The sequence below is a fragment of the Pseudopipra pipra genome, chromosome 3 (assembly GCF_036250125.1).
Source record: "Pseudopipra pipra isolate bDixPip1 chromosome 3, bDixPip1.hap1, whole genome shotgun sequence".
Classification (NCBI taxonomy): Eukaryota; Metazoa; Chordata; class Aves; order Passeriformes; family Pipridae; genus Pseudopipra; species Pseudopipra pipra.
In genome coordinates, this window is record NC_087551.1 from 105,438,722 (window position 1) to 105,457,087 (window position 18,366).

General features: G+C 35.1%; 1 protein-coding gene across 2 annotated transcripts in view; it reads right to left on the bottom strand.

Moving 5' to 3' along the window:
• Positions 1-969: 969 nt before the first annotated feature.
• Positions 970-18,366, bottom strand: part of SMC6 (structural maintenance of chromosomes 6) — a 39,481-nt gene continuing 22,084 nt past the window's right edge. For both annotated transcript variants that reach the window (XM_064650571.1, XM_064650572.1), the window contains exons 15-28: positions 18,063-18,241; positions 16,817-17,018; positions 16,571-16,685; positions 15,403-15,563; positions 14,125-14,260; positions 12,963-13,043; positions 11,024-11,194; positions 8,787-8,924; positions 7,891-8,036; positions 7,074-7,199; positions 5,597-5,702; positions 4,174-4,326; positions 2,744-2,841; positions 970-1,421 (exon numbers count right to left, since the gene is read on the bottom strand). In XM_064650571.1, coding sequence (XP_064506641.1) covers positions 1,313-1,421; positions 2,744-2,841; positions 4,174-4,326; positions 5,597-5,702; positions 7,074-7,199; positions 7,891-8,036; positions 8,787-8,924; positions 11,024-11,194; positions 12,963-13,043; positions 14,125-14,260; positions 15,403-15,563; positions 16,571-16,685; positions 16,817-17,018; positions 18,063-18,241 — 1,921 coding nt within the window. In that variant the 3' untranslated portion in view covers positions 970-1,312. The remainder of the gene's footprint in view (positions 1,422-2,743; positions 2,842-4,173; positions 4,327-5,596; positions 5,703-7,073; positions 7,200-7,890; positions 8,037-8,786; positions 8,925-11,023; positions 11,195-12,962; positions 13,044-14,124; positions 14,261-15,402; positions 15,564-16,570; positions 16,686-16,816; positions 17,019-18,062; positions 18,242-18,366) is intronic.

The window sequence follows — 18,366 nt, forward strand, 5'->3', positions numbered from 1 at the left end:
AAGAGTTAGTAAAGATCATTGGTACTTTCATTGCAAAGCCATCTATGTCAAAACTAAAAAGGGAAAGTAAGTTGTATCCGTCCCCCTGGAGGTCTTTCAAAGGGTAAGTTCCACATCCCAGAAAGACTATTAGTAAAAGTACAAGTATAAATACTAAATCTGGGTGTAAGGCCATGTTTTATATTAGTATGTCCCCAAGTTAGCGAAAACAAAAAGATAAGCAAGGCAGTGTTTATACAAACAACCTTTCTTGGAAGTCTTCCCGGGGGCACCAGAATTGTTATTGTTTACCTTGGCTGAATGCCAGGTATCCACCAGGCCTGTGCCCAGCCTCCCCCTGGAGGAGAGGGGAGGAGGAAAGACAGAAAAGGAAAAAAACTGCGAAACCGACCTTGCTAAGAAAGGCGGTTTAATATTTACACAGAGAGGAAAAAAACTATAAGCACTATACACCCAGAGAGGAACTAACAACTTCCCCACGAGAACACTCTCCTCCTCCGAAGAAACAGCCTGACTATTCTGTGCAGCTACCTGGAAGAGAATGTCTCATGTCTTCTATATCAGAGCTGACGTAACATGGTATGGAATAGCTTATTGGCACAATATGAATCAGGTCATCTATCTAGTGCCTTTTCCCTTCCAGGGAGGGTAACAAACCCATTACAGTTTTGTAAGCTCACGTCCAAAGAAACTCAAACTCTTTAGGAAAAGAAATAAAAGCACTTGTTTCCACACTCGGAGAATATACTGCAAACAAATTTTTCCCTTCTCTAATTATAAAAGTATAAGTACTAATAGTTTCTCCTGTTCAGTTGCTGTGGTTCCAATGGAAAATCAATGAAACATGTTTTACTGCATGTATTAATTAGCACATGTTTAAGAAATAAAGCAGAGCTAGGAAGAAACCAGTATTTTTAACTTAATGCTAATTTTAAATGTGTGGAGACATTAAAACATTACCACATGTAGCAGTTCATCAGTTCATGTTTATTAAAATATTACTTAATAGTTATACAAAATATATTTCAAATTTTCCAGAAGAAAAAACAGAACAACTGATAAAAAAATTTTATTAGTTGGTAGCTAAAAATATCAACTGAACATTGAAAATTTTCTTATCATACAAACTCTATCTATTCTTGGTCTGTGCACACACAAAGTAAATTCTTTAAAAATTAATAATAACAATACAGAAACATCTTCCTGAGAGTGTCTAACAAAACATCCCCTTCTTCAGCATCAGGAAGCAATAACTTTATATATATTATTCCACATTTGTGCTCAATAGTATGCCATATTCACAGAGAGATACTTATTGATCTTCATCACAGTCTGTCCTATTTTGGAAATTCAATTGTCTTTGGCCTCTTTCGGGGTCTTGCAAGCAGAGAATTCGAATATGAGGACTCTTAGGCAGAGATCTAAAAATAAAGTATGCATCATTTAAACAGTGTTTCTTCCCCACAAATTTAATATTTCCATTTGATTCTTTCCATTACATATTTTCCTTAAAATAACTCCATCTTTTTAATTTGACCATCTTAAAAAGAAAGCAACACGGGGTAAAATTCAGGCTTCACTGAACTGATATTGGACCCAGACTTCACTAAAAGCTTGAGGTAAAGACAAGGACTGATTTCCATCATGTGATTTCTAACAATTAGACTAACCTTAATTAGAGAAAAGGTACTTTTACAAAAAACCTCCAAACAAAACAGTGATGGAATACCATTTGTATTTGCCTTACAGATCCTTATAGGCACTATATACACGTGCAATCACTCACATGCAATCACTAAGAATGAGCAAAGCTACTAAACATCCATTTACATAGGCTTCTACACTGATCATCCTAAATTATTTTTTCCTGAAGGTGCCTCCATATCTCTGTTAAATTTAATATTTGCTGAACATGCAACATGTAACAATGTAACAAAAGCAAACTGCACTTGAATTATTAAACTTTTAAAAAGTAACCATACAAAAAATTCCTGTATGTTTATTAGTTTCAGAAAATCTCCACAAAAGCATTTCCACTGAAATAAAAACAGAACACTACTATCCTATTTTTATATACTCTAATGAGGGAAGACAATTAAGAAAAATCAACTTCATTTCGAAGACTGCTTAATTACCCTCTTCAGGCTTCACTGGTTACATTGGGTTCATAGGGAGGAGTTAGCTGCACAGGGTTAGACAGTGACTGTTCCCTTGAGCTGGCCATGGCTTTACCAGGGACTTATGGAGGTTTGGAACAATTTTGAGCTACTAGATCAAAAATTCAAAACATGGTGTAAGTTATGAGTCTCTAGATCAGCAATATTAAAACTCATAAAATAAAATAAACTCAAGTGACAAACACCTTGAAAGTACTGTAGTATTAATAGAAAAAATGCTATGTCTTCTGTTAATTTTGGGAGGGGAGAGGGACATACAGGGCACTAAACAACAAGAAGCCTGCTTGACAAAATAAAACATTTCAAAAAGTTGTTTTACTTCAGATAAACTGATTCAAGTCCCACTGAATTACCATATTAACAGACATTAGGTAAAGAAGAGTAAAAAAAAATATTAAATTCCGAGAACTATCAGCACTGAACTGCCTAATTGTTGATGTTCTACTGCTACAAAAAGCAAAATATCTTTCTCTTCATATTTAATTTTTTCAAGTTACACTTCTTGCAAGAGAACTTTGTAATTCCTTGTAATTTTTCTACCACAAAATAAAACACCATGGTATTACCTTATGCTTTGGGGGGTGAACAAAATGAACTGTCGATACTGCTGAAAATTAGCCCTCTCCAGAATCATATCGATGGCAATTCTTCTGTTAAGCATGTCCTAAAGACAAAAGATTTATCAGGTAGTAATGTTGACCATAGTAAACACATCAGAAAATATGATTCTAGGAACACTTACCAGAATTAATTCCTATACAGTAAAGGTTTGCTAAAGAAAAGTCTGATAACATCTAAGCTGGAGAAACATTAGGGTTAAATTCTAAAAACTAAAAATTATAGTCTGGGAAATTCTTAAACTGTACTTTTTAGTATCCATGGACAATGGAAAGCTTCTATCAGAATAATCACATACTCCTACTCACTGTTTTTCTATCAGCTTTGATATACATGTAATACTTCTTACTTTATTGATATGCTGAGATGAAATGTATTTTAGTAGAATAATGTTTCCGGTAAAATTCTGCCTCAATAATACCTGAAAGGATTTAGGAGCTGCATGAAACCTAAGACATTATGGAGCTTGTTTTTATTAGGATTATTACTGTTATTATCATCTATTTTGAACACAACTTTATGCATCAGGCTTTACTGAAAGAGATGCACAATGGGAAGCTGTTTCTAGCAGAGACTAACAAAGTTTTGCTGCTGTAACTGTTCCACATGAAACTAGGGATCTCTCTCTAAAATTCTTTATATGTGAAGTATATTATCTTTTTTCTCCTCTAGGTCTGTAATTCTCAGTAAATAGGTGATTGACATGAAGACAAAATTAAATAATGCATTTCCAACTCTTTGTTTCATAGAAGTAATTATTTTCTAAAACAATACCACTGCATATTAATAAGGAGCAAATACATATTTAAAAAAAATTTAAAAATTGGTTAATGTCCTATCCAGGGACAAAAATACGATTTACCAGTTTTAGATGACCTTAGTATTTATTATTATTCTGCATCTCAGCATCTTGGAAAGATGCTACTAAGTGAAGTATAAAATGACTTCCTGAGTAGCAACAGTGAACTCAATTGCTATACTTGCTCTGAAAAAAAACCCACATTGATCTCAAAATTGGCAGAAACCACATGCCAAGCCCAGAAAGGCACAGCAAAATGCAGAGGCAACCTGTGACAAACACAGTAACAGCTGATTTATGATTTTTTTGCTGAACAAAGGTTTGAGCATGTACATTAACAGAAATGCTCATATCTCTGGGCACCAACTTCGGAAACAAAATAAGCTTCAAAAGACACTAAATAAAGTGAACAAGATCCCTAAATTTTGGTTTGGGGAATTTGGATATTGGTTTGGGGCTTTTTATTATTTACAGTTACCAGTGGTGGTTTTAAATCTAACCAAATATAAGTAAAAATACAACTATTTGACTAATTTATATAAATCGTAGTAGGAGATGTAGTTTAAGTTTAAAGTATACCATGTAGACATCAAATTCATCCAAGCATCTGAAAGGAGAGTCAGTGATGTTCCACAGAGAAAGAATGTAACAAACTGTGGAGAAGGTACGTTCACCTCCTGATAAGGCTCTCAAATCAGTAAGGGAAGCTTTGTCTTCATCTCCAAACTGAACCTTGAAATAAAAATATTAAAGCAATTTTTAGACATGAGACAGAGACTTACTAACAGAATCATAACTTTAACAGCAAATACATTATACATGAGCATATCACCTGAGAACAATTTTCTGCAACTCACTGCAACTGCCATTCTGGAATGGGATGGCTCCTAACCATTTAATAACACATTTCTAGGATCACTGCAACTTCCTCTATCACAGTAAAATACAGACTGAATGACTATGCCAGTGTTTTCTTATTCAATTCTCTATTTTTGATAGCTGTTAAACAATGGTTCATAAATGTTAACTAGTGTAGTTACATTACAGTAAAATCCAATGGTTACCAGCTACAACAGAATATCAGGTAATTGATTTACAGTGGAATTTTAAAGGCGGAAGAGTTTCTTTACTGGAATGCATGAAACATTGTGAACAGCCCTTTGGTTCCATTGATTAGGATGACATCTTGTGGCACTCCTGTAAGATAAAACTTAGGCATTTTCTTGTCCTGTTAATTGCATTACCTTTAACAAGTTCAGCAGGAAAAGAAGAATTATTTTGGAGTGGGATCTTTTCTGGGGAGGAATTGTTTTCTTTTTGCAATTTACCTTCCTTGACTAAATATAGATCTATTGTCAGAAACATGAGATATTAGCTATTAAAAATATTTATTCCAATGAAGTCAGGTAATGATTTGATATTTTATGGACTGAGTTTGATTCTTCAGATACATGTGCTACACCTGTTTAATTAGGACTGCAACAACACGTATTTAGTTGTCACTGCATATTTTTCCCCTTAAATCCTAAAACTGAAGTCTCCCACAGAAATAAAAGTATATAAACCCATGACTTTTTGGGATGTATGTTAAAAGATACACAAAAACCCCCACAGTATTGAAGCTTTAAGTCACTAAAAGTTGTTTAAATAACAATTAGAGCCATTACACAATCACACAAATAATGGTGAATTTCCTATCAATGAAACAGGAAAGAGTTACTTTGAAAGACTTTCTAAGATGACTCAGTAGTGAATTCTTCTCCTTGGTACAAGACAACAATCTAAATTTATTTCCTGTAATCTAGCACCCCACCCATTTAGGATGGCAATGTTTTTTATTTTTGCTAGTTTTCAACAACATTCTACAGTTTACTGTATCACAGTTTGGAGAGAGAAGAACAATTTATTCTATCCTTTGCAATACAAGCCCTAGCACCTGAGATCAAAAAAAGTAATAATTAATTACATATTATGATAATTGAAATTATATAAAATAACTTACAGTTATGGAAAGTGTCTCATTCTTGTGATCAAAAAGTATTTTTCCAGAGCAACCTCGAACATGCAATAATCCCTCAAAGCTGCTTTTGCACCGTATAGAAAGGATACTTAAATCAAGCAAACAAGCATTAGGTCAGCAAGTTTTACAATACATAAAAAAGTGACAACAGATGTTTATCAACAATCCCACATCATTAAGTATTAAGGCCTGCTCCATTAATAACACTTTCCCCAAATCAATTATGCTCTTAAGTGGGTGACATTCAATCCTTAACATCTGCAGAGAATCACTGACACAAAGCAAGGAGGAAAGAAATCCAGATGTACATTTTTGTATTTTCTAGAATTTGTTTTAATAGACCAGAAACTTTTTACACCATTTTTCCAGAACTTCAACAGACAATTACCACATTCCACTGCTTCCCTATGCAGTACTAGGACTGCACAGTAAGGAATTTACATGGCCTTTGGTAGATTCTGGGAATTAAAGAGAGTTGTGTATTAATTTCTCTGCCCACCTCCTCAATTCTAGCATATTCTAGCCCAATAGACAACACATGACAGTTCCTCCAAAAAAGAACTATGGTTCTTTAACACATTGTAAGGTGGGATTCATGTTCAACCTTGGGCACCAGGACTAAGATTCAATTTGACATATGCGGGCACCATAAGGCAAGTATCAGATTCTGCAAGTAAATCTTGCCCACTACTATCTCCGTACTTCCACCTGCAAAGGTTGGGATTCTCCTCATCATCACTATTTGTCAGGATCATACTGGCACCTCCCCCAAATCCAGATCAAAAAGTACAAAAATGCAGAGCGAACAAAGATATCCCTAATTTCTGCTGAAGGGAATGAGAGATGATGAAGTGCTGCATTGGAAAAGAGACCATCAATCCTTTTAAAGGAAGGCCACCACAAAATCTTCATGGATACATATAGGATACTAAGGAACTGAAGCAAGAAAGAAGAGGTGCACTCCTGGTATGGAGAAGAAGCTGTCTAATTATAGAATCTGAATAGAGATCTCCAAATTTTTTCAGCATATGGCAGAGGAAAAGTGCTTGGTCCACAATGAAATTATGTGAGCTCAGCACCAGTAATTATATTCAATAAAAATGAGTGACAGTCCAGATTATTTCAATTCTAGAACGTTGATGATATTCTACTGACCAAAATCAGCACTCAGACATAGCTGCCTTGGATGAAGTCAGCACAGTCGAGGTCTTTGGTGTGAAGCAAAATAAGCCTCCACTATCACACTGCTTCTGCAGCTGTCAGTCCAGGCTTCCTCTAAACTGTCAGGAATGATAGGACTGAAACTGGGAGCAAGCTTAGGTTAAAAAGATTGTTGTGAACACTGGCCTAAAGACAGTGTATTCTCACTGGTCTGGTCTGTAATTTTCACCCTGGAATATGGGAACATACTTAGATGTCAGTTTATCTGAAACCTGAAATTACAGTAAAATTAACTCACCGTAGGAATTGCTGATACGCTTTGACCCTCTCTGCCATGATTCTTTCCAGCACCCTAAAAAATTTCTTTAAATTCTTTACTTTACTGCTTGCATCCTCATATCTTTCCTTTGCATCATGAAATTGCCTGTTTTGATTAACAGAAAGTTTAGTTAGCATGCATTACATTAAAACTAAGCTATTGTTGCATATGCTGAAAATCATTTTGATAAAATATTCAAATGAAAACTCTTTTGTAAGAATTTATGTTAAATCTAAAAGCATTTGATTGTCAAATAAGACACTGTTAACAAATAAAAAATGGTCAAAAACTAAATCTTATTTCTATTTTTAATTCTTTTGAAAATAAACTCTGGCATCAAGGAGAACGAATGATTGGGTTCCCCATGCTCAAGAATATCTGGGGGGAGTTCTCCCTTGCAAGACACTGTATTCAAAACATCAAGTAACTTTCTAACTTGTGCATTAGTTACTCAAACTAGAAGTATGCTTAACACTCAATACATCAGAGAACAATGGTGAGTTATGTTTGTGTAGTCATAACTGGGATACTTCTGAACACTAAGAGGGTACCTAATTACTGGTAATGTCATATATATAGTACAGATGCTGTTTAAAATCACTGGAGGGATTTTCCGGACTCCTAAATCTGTTCAGTACTGGTTGACTGCGAATCAGTACAACACATTTCCATACCTCCACACACAGCTTAAGTACTAAAAACACACATAAATGCACAGTGAGTCTCTAAGAAAACTCTTCCTTCCCCTCTCTTTTCCATCTTACCTGAACAACTTTACACAGTTAAGATGACTTACTGTATTATTTCTTCTCTGTTTCCATGGAGACTAGTTTCTGATTTTATCTTCTCTCTGAAGCGATTCATTTCTGCATCAAGGCTCTTAACAGTCCTGCTGACCTGGATGCGCTCCGAGTAGATTTGCCTGGCCTGTGCCGTTTTTTCCTAAAGTAATGTTTGAAGCTCAGCTAATTGATACATTTTTTAAAAAATCTGTTTAGTCCTCGCAACGAATATTTTAGGCTATGGAAAAACACGGTCTCCAAGCAAGACAATGTTTTTGTGCTGTTCTTTGTGTTTTCATCACAGAAAACCCAGTTAACAATTTTATTAATGATATTTATAGGTAGATAGTTATTTCAGTGCCAAGAACTGTATCCATCTGAGATTTTTGATAATATCACAGTTATTTAGCTAATACAGATAAATAAGGAATGGAAATCACCATAATTAAATAGTCTTCCAAAAGGCTTTGTGGATGTCGTTTCCAAGTTAGTTAATAAAGCTTAGCTAAGCCTTCAAAAGATCAGATATGGGGTCTGTACAATGAAAAACATAGCATCCAAGAAAACAGAACAGCATTATTCAATTTAACTTAAAATGCAAATTTTAAGGTTAAGTCATTTTTATCTTCTCATTGCAAAAAACAGAAGAAATAGTACTAGATGGATAATCCCTAGCTTATCTGTCAAGACAGAAATCGTGTCCTGCCAGAAAAAAGAGGCCTCAATTCACTTACACAAAATTACTTTTACTTGATTTTGAAAGTCAGGTTACGACATACCTGAGAGAATACTCAGTGTAGCTGAGTATTAACATGGTCTGTATGTCACACAACTGGAATGATTTATTATTAAATATTAGAAGGATCATGACCATCTGACTTTAAATAAAGAAAAAAAAACCCACACATACCTCTAGTTCCTTTTCTTTGGCAGCCAGCAATTCTTTGAGCTTTTCTATGCAAGCCAAGTGTTCTTTCTGTTTGTCTGCATAGTGCTGCAAATGGCGTTTACTGCTTTCCACTTCTGACTCAGCCTGGTTTAATTCATCCTGTTTGGAACAAATCATGATGAGAGCTGTTTGGGGAAGATTCCTGAGAATTTCTCCACATGTTTATGGACTTATCACAGGTTGTTTTTAACACAGTCTAATTGATTTTCCTTTCAGTAAGACTACTCCTTCTAGAGTCCAGGAGTTTTAACAGCAGCTTTTCAGAGAGTCTATATTCAATTCTGACAAGGACATATTAAATACATGCAATGATTTTAGGAATCATATCTGGAAGTGATGTTTTATTCTTTGAAAAAAGTCATCCTTTCTCCTAAAACTCAAAAATATAGATTTATTTTTTACACTACATTCTACTCAGAATTTCTGATGACTGTGTAAAGACATCAGCCAGAACTGCATTTCTGTGTGAAAATTCAGTGTCCTGTTATACCTGTAATATAAAGTCATAGAATTATAGAATAGTTAAGGTTGAAAAAGACCTTTAAAATCATCAAGTCAAACCATCAACCCAGCACCACCAGCATAAACACCACTAAACCATGTCCTCCTGTGCAATTTCCACACATTTTTGAATGCTTCCAGGGATGGTGACTCCACTACCTGCCTGGGCAGTTCGTTCCACTGTTTTACCACCCCTTCTGTGAAAATTTTTTCCTAATATCTAATCTAAACCTCCCCTTGTGCAATTTGAGGCCATTTCCTCTGTTATCTGTGAGAAGAGACCGAGCCCCACCTCGCTACAACCTCCTTTCAGGTAGCTGTAACGTGGTAAGGTCCTCCTGAGCCTCCTTTTCTCCAGGCTAAACAATCCCAGTTCCCTCAGCCACTCCTTACAGGAACTGTGCTCCAGACCCTTCACCAGCAACTTCTATACTATATAAGTGTTGATACTGTTGAAGTGATATATCTTTCCAGAGAAGCAAAGAGTGACATAAATTAAGGCATAATTTTCTTCCTTGTCCCTGTCCACTAGATGGCTTAACAATCAAAAAGAAAAAACACCCAACCCAAATAAAAAAAAACAAATAAAACCCACCCCGAACCCCCAAAATGACAAACAAGAAAACCAAACACCAACAACAATAATAGATGCTCTTACTTTTTTCAAATCCTATCTTAAAGCTACAACTTACAGGTTATTAAACAACTGTAGAACACTTAACAACACATCTAATTTAAAACCCTTTCAGGAATTTTAGAGCTGCCCTCTATTGTGTTCAGTGTTCCAAATAACAATCAATAATAATGTTCTCATATTCTGAATAGGTCTATTCTCTTTTCTTACACAGTGGTTCTTTTAAAATAGATCATATCTCTAGAATTTCCATATTAGATATATTAGAACATATTTATTGGTTGCTTTCCTGACCTGTTTCCTTCCTCTTTTTGTTTGCTCTTACTTTTTTAATTTGGGCTGACTACATAGCAATATACAGTTTAAGTGAGACATATAAGAAATTAGGATAGTCATCCTTCTACATTTTTCCTCATTCCATCCTTCTACAAGTTTACAATACTGTAAATGTGATGGACTCTTACTTCTGTTTTCCATTTTCAAACCATTAGTTCTTGCCAATATCACATTTTCCATGTCACCACTCTGATATTTGTCTTCAGTCTTGGTATTTCTCTGCCTTTTACAGGTGCCTTCTGTAGTCTTGAATAATTAAAACTAGGTACTGGTACCTTCTGGGATTATGCAACTTCAGAGAATAACAACCACTTCATACAGAACTTCAAATGCTATTTCAAGAAATAAACAGTTATGAACATTCTTAGCCAAGGCTTCCTAGAAAGAAACAAGCCAAACCAGCAAATATGATGCACAAAAAAGGAAAGCCAAGGAAACTATTTTTCCTTCCTTTTCACTCCATGGCTAAAGATACCTGGAAATGAACTCTCTTTGAACATAAAACACTACAGCAACTACACTTAACAACCAACATCACCTTCAAAATATTGCCAAGATTATTTCTCAACATGCTCTAGATGGAATGCTCCATTTCCATTTTATAGGCAGACCTTAAGTGTATGAGGAAGCAGTATGATCTTTTCTCCTGCCTCACCTCTCCTTAACCTGATTCTCCTTGCCACACAAATGGAGCAAATTAAAAAATACAATATGAAATTATTATTACCTTAACTGGACCAGCAACAACTTCTACTTCATGAATTTTTTCTTTCACTTCTTTTAATTTTTTTTCAGCTTCCAGGAGAATATTTTTCAGTTCTTCCATTTTTCTGCTTTGTAGTTGCATGTCTTCTTTTACAGATTCCATCTTAGCCTTATTTTCTTCAGCTTCATCTTGCTGTCAAAATATATTAAAGTGAGGAATAATAAAAGGAAACATACATTTGTAAATTACTGTACCAGATTTTAATTTTACTATCAGGGTACAATATGACATGAAGTACTCTAAAATTCTAATATGAACATGAACAGCTCAATGTAATTGTCATGAAAGCCTAAAAGAAGAGACTGACCAATCTTGTAGGAGACCACTAAATCAAACTCCAAAATAAAAGTGGAATTTCATAATTATAAAGGACTTTATTAGGGAGTTGTGATGAAAAAAATGAAAAGAATAAGGAAACTTCCTTCAGGATCCATGACAGAATATGTACATACAGTATACAAAGGAATACAGGAAGAGTAAGTGGATTGTTGTTGTTATTTAGAAAACTAGACCATTCCTAAGGAATTATCATCATACATACTTTCTGATTCACAGAGACAAATATTGCAAAACCTGGGAAAAATACGTAAATGAAACTTTGTACTGCTGAGTCTTCTTCACAATCAAACAATTGTTAAATCAAGGTAGCAATGAAAATCAATACCAAGTGAAAAAACAGCAATTAATCCATAGTAGTGGTCAGAAAGCACAGAAAACACAAAAACCAAAATCCAAGAAAGGAATGAGGAGAAGCAAATACATAAATCTAACAGTTGCATAGGACCATTAACAGAAATCAACTGTAAAAACGTTGATGTTGAACAAGCAAGTGTCCAGTAATTTTTAAAGAGGAAGATATTCTTCTACAAAAAGCTAATAAACTATCTTCCATCTCATCAAATAATATACTTTTTTAAATAAAACCCAACAGAATTAGATTATCTGGAAAAGAGAAACTCTGTAAGAGCTTTCAGAATCTGTACTGATCCTTTACTTTTTGAATAAATTTTGATATGTTTAGTTACATACACACGTGTGTATACACACTGAAAGACAGACTACTGAAAAAAGGGTGAGTTCGTGCCAACACCAGATGTGATTAAAGAAAAAAAAAAAAATCTGTTCAACTTAGACTCTTGTTGATCCCACATAAAACAGTGGGGAAAGTGCCATGGAATTTAACTGAAACAACTGCAGTCAAGATTACTATTAGCAGCATAATTCTCAGAATTAAATCTTGGCCATCTATACATCAGCATATTATAGAGCAACAGTTCAAATTCACAGCCATCAATACACACATCACAATAGATCATCAAAAATTTTCTCTATTCTTAAACTACTTTGCACACATTCTAAGAACACATTGATAACAATAAGAACTTTGAAGGAACCATCATCCTACCATGTCCTTCCCTAGGGCAATACATGAATTTGAAATTTGTGCATGGTGAAGCTACAGCAAAGGAAGAACCTGTGGGTTCAGGGCAGAGTAGCTGTGCTGTGGCATTAATTATGCTTCAGGGTAGCCTTTACCTATGCTTTGATGATGCCACTTCTGACCTTCAAACCTACAATGTCACTTCTCCCTAACCAGAGTCTTACAGCACTGCATGTCTGGAAAGAGGAAAGAAAAAGGCAGAAGAAGAAAAGGAAGAAGGGGAAGAGGAAGAGAGAAAGGAAGCACAAGATCAAAGAGAAAGATTGAAAAAAAGAAGGAAAATATTTTAAAAAATCATCAAAAATAAATAAAATCACTCCATTTACAGAAATGTTTACAATTTCAGCAAGTGTTACATTCTTGACTATTCATCCAACTTTGCTTATTTCAAAACACTGCCAACATTAAAAGACATCATTTCATATGCTGATTAGAGATAATTTGATAATCTATTCTTACTAATATACGGATGTCCACTGACTGGTGTTCTTCCACATTTTCAAGATCTACTATTTCTCCATTTGTTGTTCTTATTTTTATCTGAAAAAAATCCAAACACATCCTTAAGTTAACTAAAGAGAAAAGTTCACATTTGTTCATTGAAGTCATCACAGAAGATATTTGATTTTTTTAGTTTCATCAGTGACTAACAAAAGACAACTCTTCACACCTACCTATGGAATTAATTTTCATAAGATATAACTTGATCTGAAAGTCATGTGCACTTAAAATCATTATTTAATTTGTATTTAACATAAGAATTGAATAAAATACATTTTATTTTTTCTTCAAATATTTATCTTCAACATTTCAGTCCACATGCCAGTTTTTTTGCTGCTTCTTATGTGTAATTTACTGAATATAGCCTTATATAGCATGTATTAGCTTACACTGCCTACCTGGAGCATCACTGGCCACCACAAATATATATCACAGAATAACAGAATATGCTGAGTGGAAAGAACCTACAAGGATCATCGAGTCCAACCTTTAGCTCTGCACAGGACCATCCCCAAGAGTCACACCATGCGCCTGAGAGTATTGTCCAAACGCTTCTTGAACTCTGTCAGGCTTGGTGTTGTGACCACTTCCCTGGGGAGCCTGTTCCAGTACCCAATCTCCTACCTAGGAGTACCAGAAAACACAAAAAGGAAGCTAACAGTTGTAAAATGGTTTTAAAGAAATTAAAATTAAGAAAACTTAAAGATGTGACATGTCCCAGCATACCAAAATGGGATAAGAGTCTGTATGAAGAGCATGACAACAAGCAAGATTCTGGGAATGAAGAGGCAAGCCTCAAGAGAAATAAAGGAGAAGGATTATATGGTATAAGTGTCTGCTCCGTGCACTATTAGTGTCAAAACAAGCAGTAGAAATTTGTGAGATTTTGCACAAAGGGGAAGAAAGATATCAAACAGAAACAACAGTATATGTTAGGATTGATGTCCTATCATTCTGTCCTGAACTATGAGAGTATATTAAGAACGTAAAAAACAGGTAAGCAACAAAAGTAAGGATAAACATTAAAAACTATCACTCAGTCAAAATACATTGCAGAAGTCAAAATGAAACAGGGAAAGACTGATGAGTTTCTAAAAACTAACACTGTTCTTATTTTTACCTGTAGTTCTTTTTGGTGTCGCCGGTGACCATAAAGATGATCTTCATTTTGCCTAATCTCATTTTCAATGGAATGTAAACGTTGCTGAGATGCTGTCAACTGTGCCCTTTTGCTTTCAATCTCTTTATCCAAGTGACTTTATAAACAAAGTGATATTGAGATATATTACACAGGTATTATTTATGACACACACAGAAAAACACAAAAATTACGCGAATGACAAGACAAAGCGTAAAAATGCACTCTTTTTCAACTAGCCTACATCATTCCTCCATGGCAAAACTAGCAATAGAATTCCTGTCACACTTTGAAAGTGTCCTGGTTGTTGCTATTACCATGCATTTCTTATTCCATTGCTGTTTGTTTTCAGTAAACTGTCATCTCAACTCATAGTCTCTGCCTTTGCCCTCTCTTACTGGAGGGGGGTGAGTGGAAGTGGAGTGGCTTATTTGAGGTTTAATTCCCAGCTGTTTTTTTTAAACCACTACAGAAAGTTAAGATAATCTTTGAGTGAAGTTCATTATATACCAACATGAAGAAAGTATAGTTAACAGATATATTTAAAACTTTTGAGTTCATAGAAATTAATTTTAACATTCAATTCAGTCTATACTATCAGCTATTAATACTAAAATTAAAATATTTACCTAATATGTCTCTAATATAATCTGAGCCTCAAAAGTAATCTATTGTTGCCAATTTGTTTATTGACAGTTCTTTTGCAACCTTTGGAGTACATTTTGCTTTTTTAACTACCAATAACTAAGCAATGAGAGAGAAAAACCTTAAAAATATAAAAGGTGAGATACCTGCCATGAATGAAGTCAAAAGCCTGAGAAAGCACAGATGCAAAGTTTGAAACCAGTAGTAGCATATGTGCTAACAACTTTGGTTTGGAAAATCAGGCTTCCCTTACAGTAAACTATGACACCACTGTTCAAGTGTTAGATTTTAAAAGAAACAGCTTTGACTCCATACTCATTTTCTCCAACTGTAAACTAAAAAAGAAGGTAGAAAGATTTCCTGGAGTATCCAGCACAACAAATCCTTACTTGCCACAAGCTGAAAGATAACTAGATAAACAATGCAGCTTTGTACCTATCACAGAAAGGCACTGAAATAAAGAGATTTTCTAGAATTCTCAAGAGGGAAGTGTAAATCTCAGAAAGAAAATGAAGAGATTAGAGAGTAGTGTACATGCAAATAGAGAAATAAGCAATTCCACTACTCATATCAACAAGTACAGTTTTTACAAACACAACATTACAAAATGCTAACCTTATTTCTGCTTCAACATCTTGACTAAGGTACTTGGGTCTGGAGTAATTGGAAGAGTAATACCGTCTTTCAAAGACGTGATCACCTTCACCAGTGAAAGCTTCTTTACAGTTTGCTGGGGGATGACTGGACTGCATTACCTCACGAGCTCTACGGTTGCTCTGAAAAACACAATGGCCTTATCATACCAATAGAAAAGCAACAACAATTAAAGATAACAATTTAAAAGTTGTCTAGATGCTCTCATCCAGAAATAATTTCAATTCCTAATGAAATAAGAAATACAGTAATGAAAGAATGTGGAAAAAAATTTATAGTGTCAAGAATCTACTTTTCTTAGTTGAACAAGACATTTCTGTTCTCAAGAACCCAGCAAGTCTAGCTACTCATTTATTTTATTCTTTTACAAATTTATCTACATTGTAAATTCTGTAGTTTAATCAATCCCTTGTAATTTGCCATGGGAAAAAAAAAACCACTAACCAAAAGGTTACTATGCACAGTGTATTTAGTAGTCAGAAGTGAAATAAACATACAGGAAACCATCTTCCAAAGCAAGGTATGAAGTACATCAAACAATATTCAATTAAAGTCTAATGTCAGTAACATTACCAAAAAACATGTTCCAAAAAAAAACATTGACAGTGCCAGATTAAGCGGTCACAAGTGCCTTTGTCCAAGGCAATAGTGTTCTCTATTCAGAAGCATCAGTCCTTCCACGCAATACTTCAGATTCAATTGACATAGTTCAGGCAGGGCTCAAAGATGGTAACATTATGAAAATCAGTGATTAGGTAAGGCAGGAGGGGAATAACAAATCTAATATTCCTGCCATGAGAAAAGCCTAGAAAGTTCAGCTGTACGTACATTCAGTGACAGCCACGCTTGATAAACAGTCAGCTCTGTGCTCAACAGAGCATGAGCTGCCTGTTTTCCAGTAGGAATGCCAGAGGACAAAGTGGGACAAGAGATTCTGGAGGAAAATAAAATCCACAAAAAGTAAGCGTCGTCAGTTCCATCAGGGTCCTCACCTCTCCTCAGGCAGGAAGGGAAACAAAACTTGCTCTACCCCTTTTATCCATTACAGACACTACCAGTGAAGGTTCCAGATGCTCCACAAAGAGAAAACAAGTTTCTTTAAAGACCAACAGGGAGCCTAAAGCCTTACTTTAATCAGCAGGACTTTTTCTATACCCCTCACATCGATCAAACAATTGGCAACCATTACATGATCTATTTCCAATGCTGTCAGTACTGATGGGAATTCTGGATGATAAGCAGCTCTGAAGAAAAGAAGAAAAAATATCATTTATAAAACTCACAGGAGATTCTTAAAAGAAAATCAAAAATAGTTCTTTTCAACTAAAAATTTGAACCATTAAGGCTAAGCAACAAATTTCAAAACATAACTTACCTCGGTCTAACATCATAAATTTTATTCTGGAATTTATTTACAATTATTTGAGGTCTAAATCCATGTGGATAATGTTTTGACATCAATAACTGTAGAGTTCTTTCATCGCTATGATTATCACAGCAAAATGCATGAACTAGGCCCTTTAAACAGGCTTCGATACCCAAGGTCAGTTCAGGATCTTTTGGATGAATGAAAGCACCTAAATAAACATAAGAGGCAAGGCTTTAGGAGCTGTGTTCCACGACAAAACATTCAGTAGGATATTTTTACTAATTGTTATCTTGTGCTGCAGGTTTTTTTAAGAGTCTAAAATAAATCTTTCTTCCAAATAGAAAAAAAAACTAAGAAGTTGACTAAAAGATAAAAAACTCCACAACAGACAAGCTACCCTGAGAACATAAATATATAATTTCTGTTCCTAGAGACACATACACATAGTTGGAGGCCTACATTTTCTTTCAAGATTTTTGACTGGTGTCTACTAACTTCCATTTAGGGTACCAATTTTATGGCACCTCAGCAGTAGTGTATAAAGGCAAAGATGGCTTATCAACAATTTAATGCTTTAAGGATGAAGGCAGTGGAACAACTATGCTGCAACTTAAACATGAAGATTTCCATTATATCTATCACCTGTCTTCTGTAGTACATGTTCTTACTCTGCAGTAAATGCCACGTACTTTAGTACTTGGCCTTCACATCCAGAACATGCTGAAGTCTTTGCTCCCATTCACAAACTGAAAACAGCAGCCACTGTCAGAGCTGGGCAGAAAACAAATAAAGGCCAACTTCCCAAGAAAATCTCAGCTGGGTCTGTCTGAGTTGATCCACCCAAAACATCTCGAGTTTGACAAGCCCACAAGTCAGCCACTGGACACTGAAAAAAATCCGTCTAAGATCTGGATAGTGCTACCCACCGAGGCACCCAAAGCACAGCAGTCTGATGCTTTGGGGGTGTGGGGGAGTTGGAGGGGTGCACTGAAAGTTTGCTATTTTAGCTACATAAAATACCTCAACTCAAACAGCTGGAAAGTGAGAAAAACCAGAAGATGTCAGCAAGTTCATGACAGGAGCAAAAGATAATCTACCAGGATAAAACTTTTAGTTCTGGAAGTACAGAAGAAAAAGATATATCTGAAACTCCTTAAAGAACAAATAATTTTCCTGAAAGACCATTGTTTTCATTAGCAGCCACACAAGAAGTCCTATGAGAAAATGTGCCTGTTTCAGTAGTTACTCTTACCTATAGGTCCAAGAGGTTTTTTGTTAAAGCGCCCTTGCTTATAGGCTGTTTCAACTGCTTCAACAAATCCTGGTATATGTGGTCCAAATCTTTTCAAAGTATCTGTTTTACTGTCTTTCAGCTCTCTCAGCTGTTTCTGCTTGGCATCCAGTGCTTGTTGTGCATCAGCGTTTTCTCTCCTAAGAGAACAGAATTTTTTTTTCAGTAGTTATAGAGCCTTAATTGGACTAAAAAAATTATAAAGCCTTGTCTTTCAATTCCTAATAGCACAGTGTATCAAGATGTCAGTAGTTCAATGTACATC